At 39.4% G+C, this 12,588-nt stretch overlaps 1 protein-coding gene across 1 annotated transcript in view; it reads right to left on the reverse strand.

The window, feature by feature from the left end:
• The window catches only part of LRMDA (leucine rich melanocyte differentiation associated), a 641,727-nt gene extending 635,334 nt beyond the window's left edge, over positions 1-6,393 (reverse strand). Inside the window, exons 1-2 of the mRNA XM_048945601.1 lie at positions 4,048-6,393; positions 8-108 (exon numbers count right to left, since the gene is read on the reverse strand). Of these exons, the coding sequence (XP_048801558.1) occupies positions 8-108; positions 4,048-4,266 (320 nt within the window). The 5' untranslated portion in view covers positions 4,267-6,393. The remainder of the gene's footprint in view (positions 1-7; positions 109-4,047) is intronic.
• Positions 6,394-12,588: the final 6,195 nt, after the last annotated feature.

Raw genomic sequence — 12,588 nt, forward strand, 5'->3', positions numbered from 1 at the left:
AACATACCTTAACAAGTTGAAGCTAAGATCTAGTCTTTTTGCCATATGTCCATATTTTCTTCCCAGGAATTCAGGAATTTCTTCACAGTCTTGACTAATGTAGGACACCTGAGAATTGAAAGCAAAAAGGAAGCATGTCATAAGTAGATTATTTACAGTTTCCTGTCCAGATTCTGTCTCATTGATCCAATGACAACATACGGTATAATGAACATTCATTACAGCTTCAAGCTACATCAGTTTTTACTGCTGCAGAATCTATCACAATCTCATTTTTCTTTCAATGCAATCAGCTTAATTCTTAACACGTGCTTAGTCCTATTTACAATATAGTATATTTTTCTCATTTCAGGTAACAATAATTTGATCAAACACATTGCATTTATTCCTTCTAGTAGTGTATCATATTCTGTTCCACTGTTAATACTTGAATTTAGCATTACTTCAGATTACCCTTCTGATACTCCAAAGGAAAACATTTTGTAAGTCTTTCAAAGGACTTTCTAGTTTGCTTTGCAGTACGGAAGTCATTCAGTACAGGAACATTACAAAATCTTTGGACAAAAAAAGCAATCAGTACAAAGTCAAACCATTTTCATACCCCTTCTTTGAGAAGATTATTATTTCCAGTGATATGCTAGAGACAGAGCAAGAAGGTCACTCAAGATAGAAGAAACCAAAAATACAGGCTTGTTTACACAGTGATTTAACTCTTAAAGATTTTTGGCTTCAACACAACTGCTGTTTCACTCCCCTTTGTACCCTAAATGCTAAAGTATATTTTTCTTCCTTTCAATACCTACCTATCTAAACTACCTTCAATAAACAAAGGAAGAATTAATGGTAGTAAAAATAGTCTATTCTTATTTCTCTTTAGCCATGATGAAGTAAGTGATGATATTTCCAGAAAGGCACAAACAATAACATGATTACACTTCATGTATTCTGTCAGCTCTGTTGTCTTGGAGGTCTGGTTTGATTTCTTCAGAGAGAATCCCCACAAAGTCTGCTAAACATATTGTCATGAACTCTTCATGTCTGTATTGACTCATCCAAAATTGACATTTCAAATATTTTGCTAAATAAATGTTAGTTGCCTTTAAATGGCAACTTGCTATTTAAGTGGATTTCGTCACTGTGTTAGATCACTATCTATAAGATACAGCTGTTACCTAGATATCTAATACAATTTCAAGACCATGTCCCACTGGCCTACAGGATATTAGATGAAAAATATGCAGAAAGGTTAAATTTTGTTTTAATAGTACTTCACTTTCTGGTAAATAGAGACTCCTCTGCATATCAGACTGATGGCATGTACTTGTGCAAATTATCCCCATTTCTTACACAATAACAATGTCTGCAATCTGATCATATGGAATCACATTCAATTTAATTCACTTTGTTCCATACCTTACGCAAACAAACCTCACTGCAGTGGAATATTTTTATGATCAGAAAACAAGTAGCTTGAAGTTCAGTTGAACAACTTTTTCCCTCTTGTTATGACATGCCTATTCTTACAATAATTTCTGCTATTAGATATACATATGACATTAGAAACTAAATATAAGGACCCGGGAAAAGTTTTAGCTAGTTTACATCCTAATAGTTTGGACATAACAGACACGATTTTCCACATTCCATTGAATTAAGCATGTATGTATATTTATTTATTTTCCCTTCAGTTTTCATCTAAGAAAACCACAACATATTTTACAATATACATGAAGTACACAAACAAGAATTGCTTCACTCTTCACAGAAAGGTAGATTACTATAAATAGATGCTTGCAAACCCTTGGAGAGACACCATTTTAGCAGCAGAATATTTCAGACAAAGCAGTAATTCAGTGTAACATGCAATGGATGCAACTAAAATTTGATGTCTGTGAACACTAGGAGTGTAAGACAATCTTGTGCAAGTACAGCCATAGCAAGAGCACCAACCACCATCTCTCCCCCACAGGGATGGAGATAGAGCAAGCAATTCCAACCTGCATTCCCACTGCTCCAGAAACTTACCTATCCTCAGCTGTTCTAGGTCCACAAGAACAGAAGTTGAAGAAAAAAGTTCATTTAAGCAGGTTTTGAAGCATGCAAAAGGCAAAATGCATAACGTGTTGTAAAGCTTCAGTCTTTGAACCACTATACTATATAAATATACTTGCACAAGTGGTACAAACAGATTGGACACAGTTGTATTTGTAGGTGGCATACAGTTGTTATGCTGAGGCCTTGTGAAAGGTATTTCACTTGCACAAAGTCCACTTCAGCTCATTCACTGTTACAAGCACCTTTTTGAATTTAAGCCAGCAGATTTATTTTCCTACAAAGTACACTCACTTCAGATCTCTATCCCTTTTATATAAACTTGCTTGGGATCCTCAAGAGCCCTCTTGACTATAACAACAGCAGCAACTGTCAGATCACCAGCTATGCAATACACAATAAGACTTCTTCAATAAGTTTTGGAGAGCATTATTTATTCACTCTTCTGCTGCTTGAACAATGCTGGTATGAAGCAAGTCTTCAACAGTCTGGACAAGCAAAAAAAAACAATGTCTCTTCATTTTTAGTCTTTCAGTTTCAAAATAATTTGCTCAGGAAAACAACCAAATATACACAATCTGGTATTCTTCCTTTTGCATCCACCTCAAATAACCCTAAAAAAAAAAAGAGCTTTCAAGTGCATATCTAGAGATGTCATCACTGAGAGATGAGAGCAAATACACCTTGCCCAAGACATCTAGGCTCCTTGGGTACAGGGCACACCAGTAACAGCAGGTTTCTCCGATTCTGTATACCCAGCACAGAACACCCCATGGGATGAGAACTAGATAAAGATGTCTCTATTCCCTAATTCTCCACCTCAAACTGAGGTGGTCATCATCAAACACTCTTCATTACTGGTACCCAGCTCAGGATCCCAAAGAAACACTCAGATCCCAGCATCAGATGGCTGTGGGCAGCTCAGACCTTCTCGCAGACTCTTCAATACACTGTATACAATTCAGGAAAAAAATACGCATTTACAAAATATTTAAAACATAACAAATTAACATCAGTCAACAGTAGTCATATCTCTCTTTGGCTTTACTTTCAGAGGCTAAGAACAAGCCCAGCTCCCTCAGCCTGTCTTCACAGCTGAGGTGCTCCAGCCCTCTGACCATGTTCGTGGCCCTCTTTTGGATTCATTTCAAAAACATATTGCCTTCCACTGAAGGGCATTACACATGAATAACATTTCCAGTCAGACGGGCACGGTACGACACTGTAACCTGCTAGCAGGTGGGATGATGTTAGGCACAAAGCCAAATGAAAGCTATGCTTCACTTGGAGGGATTTACTCCAGGCCCAAGGGAACCACAACGCTCCTCTGGGCCACAGTGCATGCAGAGACCACAGGAACCATTTCCTGAGGCAGCTGCGCAATTAGCCACTTGCCTCCCTATCACATGTATGCTTACAGGAATTCCACACTGAAACAGAAACCAGAGCACAGGAACAACCCGAGGGGCAGCACCCCGGTCAACGGCATACCATTTTCTGAAAGAACCAAAGCTTCATTCCTTTCTTCCCACAGCCCTCAGGGTCCACATGCTGGCTGAGCGCTGGAGCAACTGGGGTGCTTTTGGGTCACCGCTAGGCCAGCAGACCCCACGCCCGGCCTGACCGCCAGATGCAGAACTCGGACTGGAGATCGCTGTGCAAACAGAGGTGTTCCCCAGCAAAGCCTCAGGAACGAGCCCTTTGCACCTGGCGAACCTGCAGGAGCTGCGACAGGGACAGAACGAGAACCCCCTGCACTCAAGCGCCCGGGGCGGAGGCACACAGCGCCCTGTGCCGGGCCGACGGGCAGCACGATCGCGGCGGGCTCCACGCGCAGCGCTCGGCGCTCCGAACTCCCGCACGGGCGGACGGGAGGCGTCGATGCCTCCGCGGGGCTCCCAGCGGCAGCAGCCGACCCCCCGCAGAGATGGAGGGAAGAGGCGGAGAGGCGCCGGCGGCAGGTGGTGCGGTGCGCGGCGTGACGCGGACACTTACTTGGGCTCCGCTCACTACTAGCCCTGCCATGGCGGAGGGGGGTCGGGACGGTGCTCCGCAGACGGCGGCGGCTCGGGGCTGGGCCGGGGCTCGCGCCGCCGCTTCCTCGCGGCAGTCAGCTGACGCGGGCGGAAGCGCGACCGGGCCGCGGGAGGGGGCGGTGGCTGAACCCGGTTCCCGCCGCCACCTGAGGCCCCTCCGCCTTGCCCTGGGCAACATCTCTATAAAGAGCTATGGTTTCTGCAGCGACACTTTGGATTCCCTCCCGTTTGAGGACCTGGACTTGCGTTCCACGTGCAGAGCAACCCATTGATTCGGAGCGCGAACTCGCCATGGAAGGGATGTGCATTGCTGGTAAAGCAGTGCGTGCAGACACATCCATGGTGCTGTCTTTATGGCCATAAAATACAGGGAAATTTGCGTGGAGAACAGAACTGCCTCTGGAATTACCAGGAATACCCATCAAAGAGGTTCTCCCAGGGCATGAGTTTGCTCAGTAAAATAGAGAAACGATGGCAGGCCGCAGTTGATTGGGTAGAGTGAGGAAATCCAAGGCTTTCTGTAAGAATTCTTAGATTTCTGAGGACACTTAGTTTTCTCAAGCTTGGCTCCTAAATCCTATTAGTCACCTACCTACCTCTTTAGCTGCCTAAGCACCTTTAAAAATCTGGCTCTTAATTGCTAATAGAGCATTACTCACTCTTGCTGAAAAGCAGAAGCGTGCTGAAAGGAGAAATAAGTTGCAGGAGGATATGTATTCTACATTGCAAAACCTTCTATGGTTTATTCAACAACACAGCAGAAACTAATACTGTACTTGCTGCTCTGCCTCATCATATCAACAGAATACGTTCCTGCTACAACTGTGGCATCACCCTTTTCCTAAAGCCATTCCTCCTTTTGCACTGACCATTGGACAGAAAACAATGAGCAAAGACCCCAGGGGAAAAAAAAAAAAAAAAAGACATTGCACACTCCCTGTTATTTTAATGCATACATTAAAATGAGAAATGGGCCAACATGCAGAAAATCAAAACACAATCAGTGAACTAACCATTCCATTGCTTTGTATAGATATAATTTTCCTTAAATAGTCCAAGAAATGGAAGAATCAAACCCTTCATTCACAGCAAATAATCGGATATTACATTGATGAATAAAAGTTCTGTTTCTCTATGTAAGAGTTTTCCATCAAGGCATACTTACTAGTTGGGGTCATCACTCAGCATGCTTCAAACAATCAGTGCCTGTGCTTATTTATTAGATCATGTAGCAAATAACACATGCCAAGAAAAACAAGTGCTATGTGAACTGTAAATTTAAACAAAACAATACAGTCTACTCTTCTCTATCTACCTCTTTTTATCTCTTCTTTAGCTACAAGCATGTGATTCCCATCAGAATCCCACATAACTCAAAGCACAAAGTGGCCTCCTGCTATAGGCAGATGTATTTGTCTTAATGGAGTAAATTCAGTTCAATACCACACTCCTGTAAAATTGGAATAACTATACTGAAAACAATTTAGCACATCATTATCCATATTATTAGTATTAATTTTAGTAGAGTGCTAGCTGTCACTGTAGAGAGATCTCTGAAGAAAAAAAAAACCCTGCCTGAGTAGTTTACCGCATAGCACAGACAAATAATAAGTCTGTTTTTTCCACCTTCTTACATTGCCAATTGCATTAACCTGCCATTGATCCTCCTACTTACTAGGCAAGACCTTGTCTACAGGGAGAAGTTGCAGGTCCCGCTCCCTAAACTAGGTGACTTAAATTGACTTTATCATCTTTTCAATCAGTTTAGCTGAATTTTGTAAATTACAAAAACAATTTAAAGAGGTGGCAAACTGTTTTAAGTGCACCTGGCTTATAATCATTCTTTTTAAAATCAGTTAAGCATTTTCTTGTATAGACATGGCCTAGATTATTATCTGTTATGGATAAAATAACATATCCAGATCCCATGGTGTGTAACAAACAAGGGGTGCTACCAGCCTCTTCTACTGTACAGGAAGGGAAAAATACAAACTCCACAGCAGAGAAGGGAGAACACTGCCCTGTTGTGACCCTAGACTTTGAAAACTTACATCTGGAACATGCTAACTCTGCTGCCAACTTCCTAAATGACGATGGGCAAATGTCTCTGTTTGTTAGTTTGTTTTGGAATCACAGTTGCATTCCGTAATTTCTATCACCAGCACATCATTTTCAGAAGGAAAACTCGCACCTGCAGCTGTCTACCACTGGAGAAGTACTTTGTAACGTGTAATCTGAAATTACAACTAAGTATTATCTTAGGTTTCAAGTACACCAGTCAACGTGCTCATTAGTTGTTGCCTCATGTTATTATGAAGCTAAAACATGTTACACTGTTACATAAATACAGTGGGTATTTTTAGCTGCTGAGCCTGCTGATCATCAGCCTCATTTTATAGCATGGATTCTAGATCACTAAGAAGTGGCCTCTAATTTTGGAATGTCTGTAGGGCCAAGGTGAGTTCTCCATCCCACCTCCTCATAACCTCTCCGTGGTCGTGCAGGTAAAACCACAGTGTGATACATGGTGCATACTCACTGTATCCCCTCTCTTGAGCAGAGGAACACGTACTTCTAGTGGATGAAATACTGGTTTTTACAGGTGGAGGAGCCATTGAACCAGTTTCTTTTAATTCGAGCCACTGAACCAGTTTCTCCACAGCTGAGATACAGGCCCACAGAGAGGAAGACAGACTATCTTTATATAGTTAAAATAGGCTAACCACTTATCCACCATCAGTCTCTCGTTGTCTTTGCACTTCATTCCTGGCATACAATGGTGGTGCATTCCACACAGCTCTCCACTACATCATTCACAATGCTGATTGATCAAATGCTGATCATCAACATCATTTTACATCAAGGATTCCAGATCATTAAGAAGCTGCCTCTCATTTTGCAGTGTATTTTTTACCACACAGTCTGTACTTATTCATTTGAGCATCACAGAAAGCTACCTTCCTGAGTCCTGGCCCTGTACAACCTGAATCAATGGAATGTTTTCTTTAGCTTCGATGGAGCTGTCTACATGAGTAAGGCTTTAAAGGACTAAATTTGCGCTTAGAGAACATATTTTTATTGGTGGTTGCTTAGAAGCTGAAAGTTTTGTGAGGAATCTTTGTTCAGATTGGAATAATTTATAGCAGTGGAGTTTAGCTGACCTTTGAATTTTTTTTTTTTTTTTTTATTTTTGCAGTTTATGTATACACAAAATATTTTTTAAAATCACTTTTTATTTAAATTATCAGGGTTTCAATACACAGTTAGAAAAGTGGAAACAGGCAGTTATGTATGGGCTGTTCAAATATGGTTTGCCTACATTTTCAGCAGAGTATTGCCTAAAATTTCAGTAGTGCTCAACATGAGTTAATACAGGAAGAAGAAAATAATAACATCTCTTTTTTTTTTAAAATGTCACTTTTCTTCTATGTAAAGCTACAATAAATTAGTTACATTAATCTGCTCACTGTATGTAATTTCACATATGTAAATTAAACATTGAGCAGACCTATTCCTTGACAAAAGAGCACTGGATAAAATAAAATAAAAGAATAAAATCATGCCAATGTTATAAAATCTAGCCCCTAAACAACTGGGAAACAGTTTATTAGCAGCATGGCAGATACATGACAGATGCTTCTCTATGTTCTTTACACAGTGACAGAACTTAAATTTTAGCCGTTGCGAACCTAAAGTGCATATATGGAACGGTTTTGAAATCTCATTTGGTTAAAATAATTAGCTAATATACACCAGTAAATTTAGCATTGCACCTAGAACCAAACAAATCATACTATTTTTATATAAAGCCTACATATAAAAGTGTTTTTCTATCTAAAAAGTACGTCAAAAGCTTACAAAAGAAAAAAATGATCTTAAATGCTTCACTAACTAAAAATTCTTAAAGCATTTCAGACCAAGCTGACCCAGCGGAACTGTTTTCCATCTTACAGCACACTATGTATGCCTGCATGTCCATGTACACAATCATATTTCAAAGTAAGTCAACAACCCACTGTCTTCTAAAACAGCCTAGAATTTCACCAGGCAAAATGGCATGCTGTGAACATTCTACATTTTCTTGTTGCTTTTTCATTTCAACAACAAAAAAAATCTTAGTCAACTCACAGAATTCTCCCCCTCTGACCATCAGAAATCGTCTCGGTCTTCACTCTTATAACTCATTTGTTGATGTTTGCAAAGACAGTGTTGGCTCAAAAAATTGTTAGTAAGTTTCAAAGAAATACAATGCTTAATACAAAATGGATCAATTAACTTGAAGAGATTAACTGTACTGCAGACATTTTTTATCCATGTTACCAAAGGAAGGGGAACGTTTTATTCACACGTATCTTCACTTAGAACTGTTTTTAACTCCCAAATAGCTAAAGATGTTTAATGTTCAAACTAATAGGTTCAGATATCTCCCAGGAAAGAGCATTATTAGCACATTCTGCTATGAAACAAACAAATTAAAAATGAACATGATGGAACAAAGACAAAACATGACAAAGTACATAGATTAATCTCATTGACAGAACAAGAAGAAATACAGTAATGATGACTTCATGTGCTATTTCTATTCTGAACAGCTGGAAATTAAGTTTTTCTTTTCCTATCTCCAACCTATTCTTATATTCCACTTATAAAGTCATTTAACAGCTAATGATAACTTAAAAGGATTTGAAGAGCAAGTTACACGTGCATGTACACTCAATACACTACTGCAACTTTGAACTATACTGGTATAACAGTATGATGCAGTTCCATAAAACTCGAAGATAAGTACATCCACATTCATATTTTTCCCCCCCGTCACTGAATTAAAAAATATGATAGAGGGATCATAGTGTTTGTTTGTTTTTTTCCTCTCTCTCTCAGAAGCGAATATCCATAGCGCATGTCTGAAACTCCTATTTTATAGCAGCAGTGTGGTATGAGCATAGTGAGGAAACACAGTGATTGTGAACAAACACAGCTCTGACAGGAGTTTGCTCACTATTTTATTGCAAAGATACCTCGAAGTTCAGCATCTCCTGACTTCTTTAGAGAGCTTCACTTTGTAACCTAATTAGTACCCTTGAAAGGTAAATTTGCATGTAGGCATTATAATTCACTAAGGTAAGAATTTTCAAAACACAGAACAACCTAAAAGCTTTGAACACAGATGAAAAAAAAAAAAACCATTCATGAAAAATTTTACCTATTAATCTGGTTTCCAAAGAGGATAATAGCAGTTTTGTCTGCCATGGTACAGCCAAAATATAATTAAAATCCATTAAGTCACATTATATATCACACTGTAGTTTTTAGGCTAGAATTTCATCCAATAAGTGATGTGTTGAACAACTGGAACAAAGCAACAACTAATTGCACAATTCTCCCTTCTTTCTATCCTACAGAAAAAAAAAAGGAGAGGAACAAGGGGAACGAGCAAAGAAAGGCTGAATTATTTGTATAAGAACTTGTGTTATCTGTGGTCAGCTAGAACTTGATTTACATGTCCAAAGATGGAGGTTGATGCCCCAGCTGTAGACAATACGGTCTTGGTTTGGCCTGCTCAGTGTAAAGGCACAGCGCTACCATAAGATAAAAAATATTATTCCTGGACAGGAAAAGAAGTGTAGCATCATCATTCTGTTGCTCCCAGTGGACAGTACTTGCAAGCAAAGGGATATTCCAGGTTGAAGGATAGTTATTCTCTGTGCGTCCCATCTGGAGTATGTAGCACACAAAGAGCAAATGCTGACAAGGGACAACCACAAGCTCTGTAGATTATTGCAGGATTTTGAGATGTTGACAGAACTAAATACATATGAGAACCAAAGACAAGAAATAAGGTTTTTTAATGGCTTGTAATTCATACAGTCTGAACGTTTGGTTTTGGGTTTTTTCTTTTGTTTTCATAAAGCCAACAGAAGGGTGCCAGGATTATCCTCCTGTCAAGTTTCAAAGGCCTGTTGCTAGCCATGGAGGCACAGAACACTTCACAAAAGATCATAAGCTCATTTTCCTACTGGAATTATTTGGTAATGTTCATTTGGAAGTTACTGCTACCGCTTCTCCTGTAATTGTATGTTGCACACACACAGAGGTGATTTTTTCAAAGCTCAAGATGATTGATTCCCAGCAAACACAAAATGCTGTACTTCCTTACAGTCTATTATGTGCACACGAATTCAGGATCTCTGGCTACACTGTGATGGGAAAGCAAACTAATACAGAAGCAACTGTCCATCCATCAGTTTTTGCTTGCTTATAAGAAAGCAACAATTAGAACTGAGCAAAAAAGATGACTAAAGCTATGATAAAGACTAATTTGAGGCCACTGTACATTGCAGTCCCATTACAAATCACAGATTTGAAGCTTTAAAAGTTATGTGACATGTTTTTGTGTTCAAGACTTTCAACACAATATACACAATATCTGGGGCAGAGACTGCCTGCCGTACAAAGACAAAATTATTTCCAGAAATGCTTGTAGACAAAGATCAAAGAACAAAGGAAGTGGCTAGAGAGGCTGGAGGAGGTTGGAACTGGGATGACCTGTCTTGTTCTAGGGTCCTGGTAGTTCACTGTAGAGCTGACGTACCAAACCTTCCACAGAGCTGTTATTATTTTTCATCTGATCTCATACAGACAAAATCTGCAGCTTATTTTGCCAATGGCACTATATAATAAGAGACCTGGATATGAAAGAGTATCTACTATTCAAAAGACAGGTTGGAAGAGGTTGTATGCCTGTCTTTACCCTGGAAAAAAAAAAAAAAAAGTGTTGTGTGGCCAGGGAGTATCTTGAACCAAGGTGTGAAAATGCCTGATGTTAGGAAACAGGCTTCTTTCCTGCTTTGCATCTACGTAAGTATCTCTGTTTGTTATTATTTTTTAAATACATTTTTGAGCTGGTTATATTAACACAGCTAATGACTAGAACTCTTTTACCCTTCATGTTTGCTAACAGAATTCACTGTGTGGAAACCACAGCTTTCCACATAGATAACAGATGTGTGATTCTACTACTGAAAAGAGACCACAAAGCAGGTATGTAGTCCAATCTGAAGTCAACACAGAACAGATCAGTATGGAATAGCTTCTATATATGAAGGAACAAAGGTTTTACCTCTCTTTTGTCCAGTTCCTAAACCAGTTGCTATTGTTCTTTATACCTTGAGTATGAAATATTTCCAAAGAAATGTATGGAAGTTGCTAAAAATGTGGATGACTGCGAAAGAACACAGCTCACGCAAAATGCAACATCTTCTGCAGTTTGTTAAGCAGCAGCTCTTGCCATTACTCATTACTTTCATCCACCCATTCTTCTGGGTGAGGAGGGTTAAGTGCAGCTCAGTTAGCATTAATTCTGCATCATCTGGAGACATCATGAGGAAGAGAACGTGCTGATGCATGACGCAAGATGGAAGAGCTGAACATTGAAAGTTGCAGAAGCACATTTTCTGCAAGCAGTGTACTGTCAAATAATGTAGAAAGATACTTATGAATCCAGCAAGAAAGCAGGCTTTATACCTCTTGGAAATGAAAGAAAATGCAAGTGAAATTTCGGGTGGTTTAGTTTAATTGCCTCTTCTTTAACCTTCTTGCTAGTGTCTTTTACTCTCTTCTTTCGTACTCTGCATGCAAATACACTAACACAGACCTTCTTCAAATCCCATAACATTCATAATACCTTTTCCTAGGAGATATGAAATAGAACGATAACTGTAGCCTGTGGATTCCATCATACCTTCTGGTTCTCCAGAATATTGTTGTCCCAAGTTCTCTTGTCCTGCATCTAGCACAATTCAATCAAATAATGTAGGTCTAGAGTGACTGAATAAAGTCATGTATAAGGTAGTAGAAGTACAACAGAGCCCAGTGCAGTTGGCTAGATACTTTCAGCAAGGATGTGGCTTTTTTTAGCAAGAAAATGGCATTACTATGAACACACAGTAGATAACACATGGAAAAACCTGCGAGTAAAGCAGTCATGTGCTATTAGATTCATTACAGCTTTCCAAACACTCCTTATTTCCCAAAGTTTCTTCAAGCTCTCAATGACATATACTTAGATAAGCCTGCTTTGGTTTCTTTGATGAGAAAAGCAAAACAAATAGCAGAATAAAACCAAGGGACTCCCAATTTACACTGAAGAGATTATTAAAGACAGACAAATGCTAAACTAGGGAAAACTCCTGACTTAATTTTTGGGATTACAACTTTGACTCCATACTTACAAAAGAACCTGAAAGCATGTTTATATTTGGTCACAATACTGGCAAGCGCAATCACACGAGGAGAACACAGAGCTTATTGCTATTGCTTTTGGTGGACTGTTAATAATATAATAAAAAGCTTTTCCTGCTTAGATTTCTTGCTGGAATCCCAATCAGATGAGTAAAGCTTAAAAGTTACAATCAGCTGATGGTGGTGGATAACATAACACTAATTAGGAACAAAATATTTCAGTCCCAGCAGAGACATGTCCATATCATGAAATCTGCAT

Source organism: Lagopus muta, chromosome 5, assembly GCF_023343835.1.
Source record: "Lagopus muta isolate bLagMut1 chromosome 5, bLagMut1 primary, whole genome shotgun sequence".
NCBI lineage: Eukaryota > Metazoa > Chordata > Aves > Galliformes > Phasianidae > Lagopus > Lagopus muta.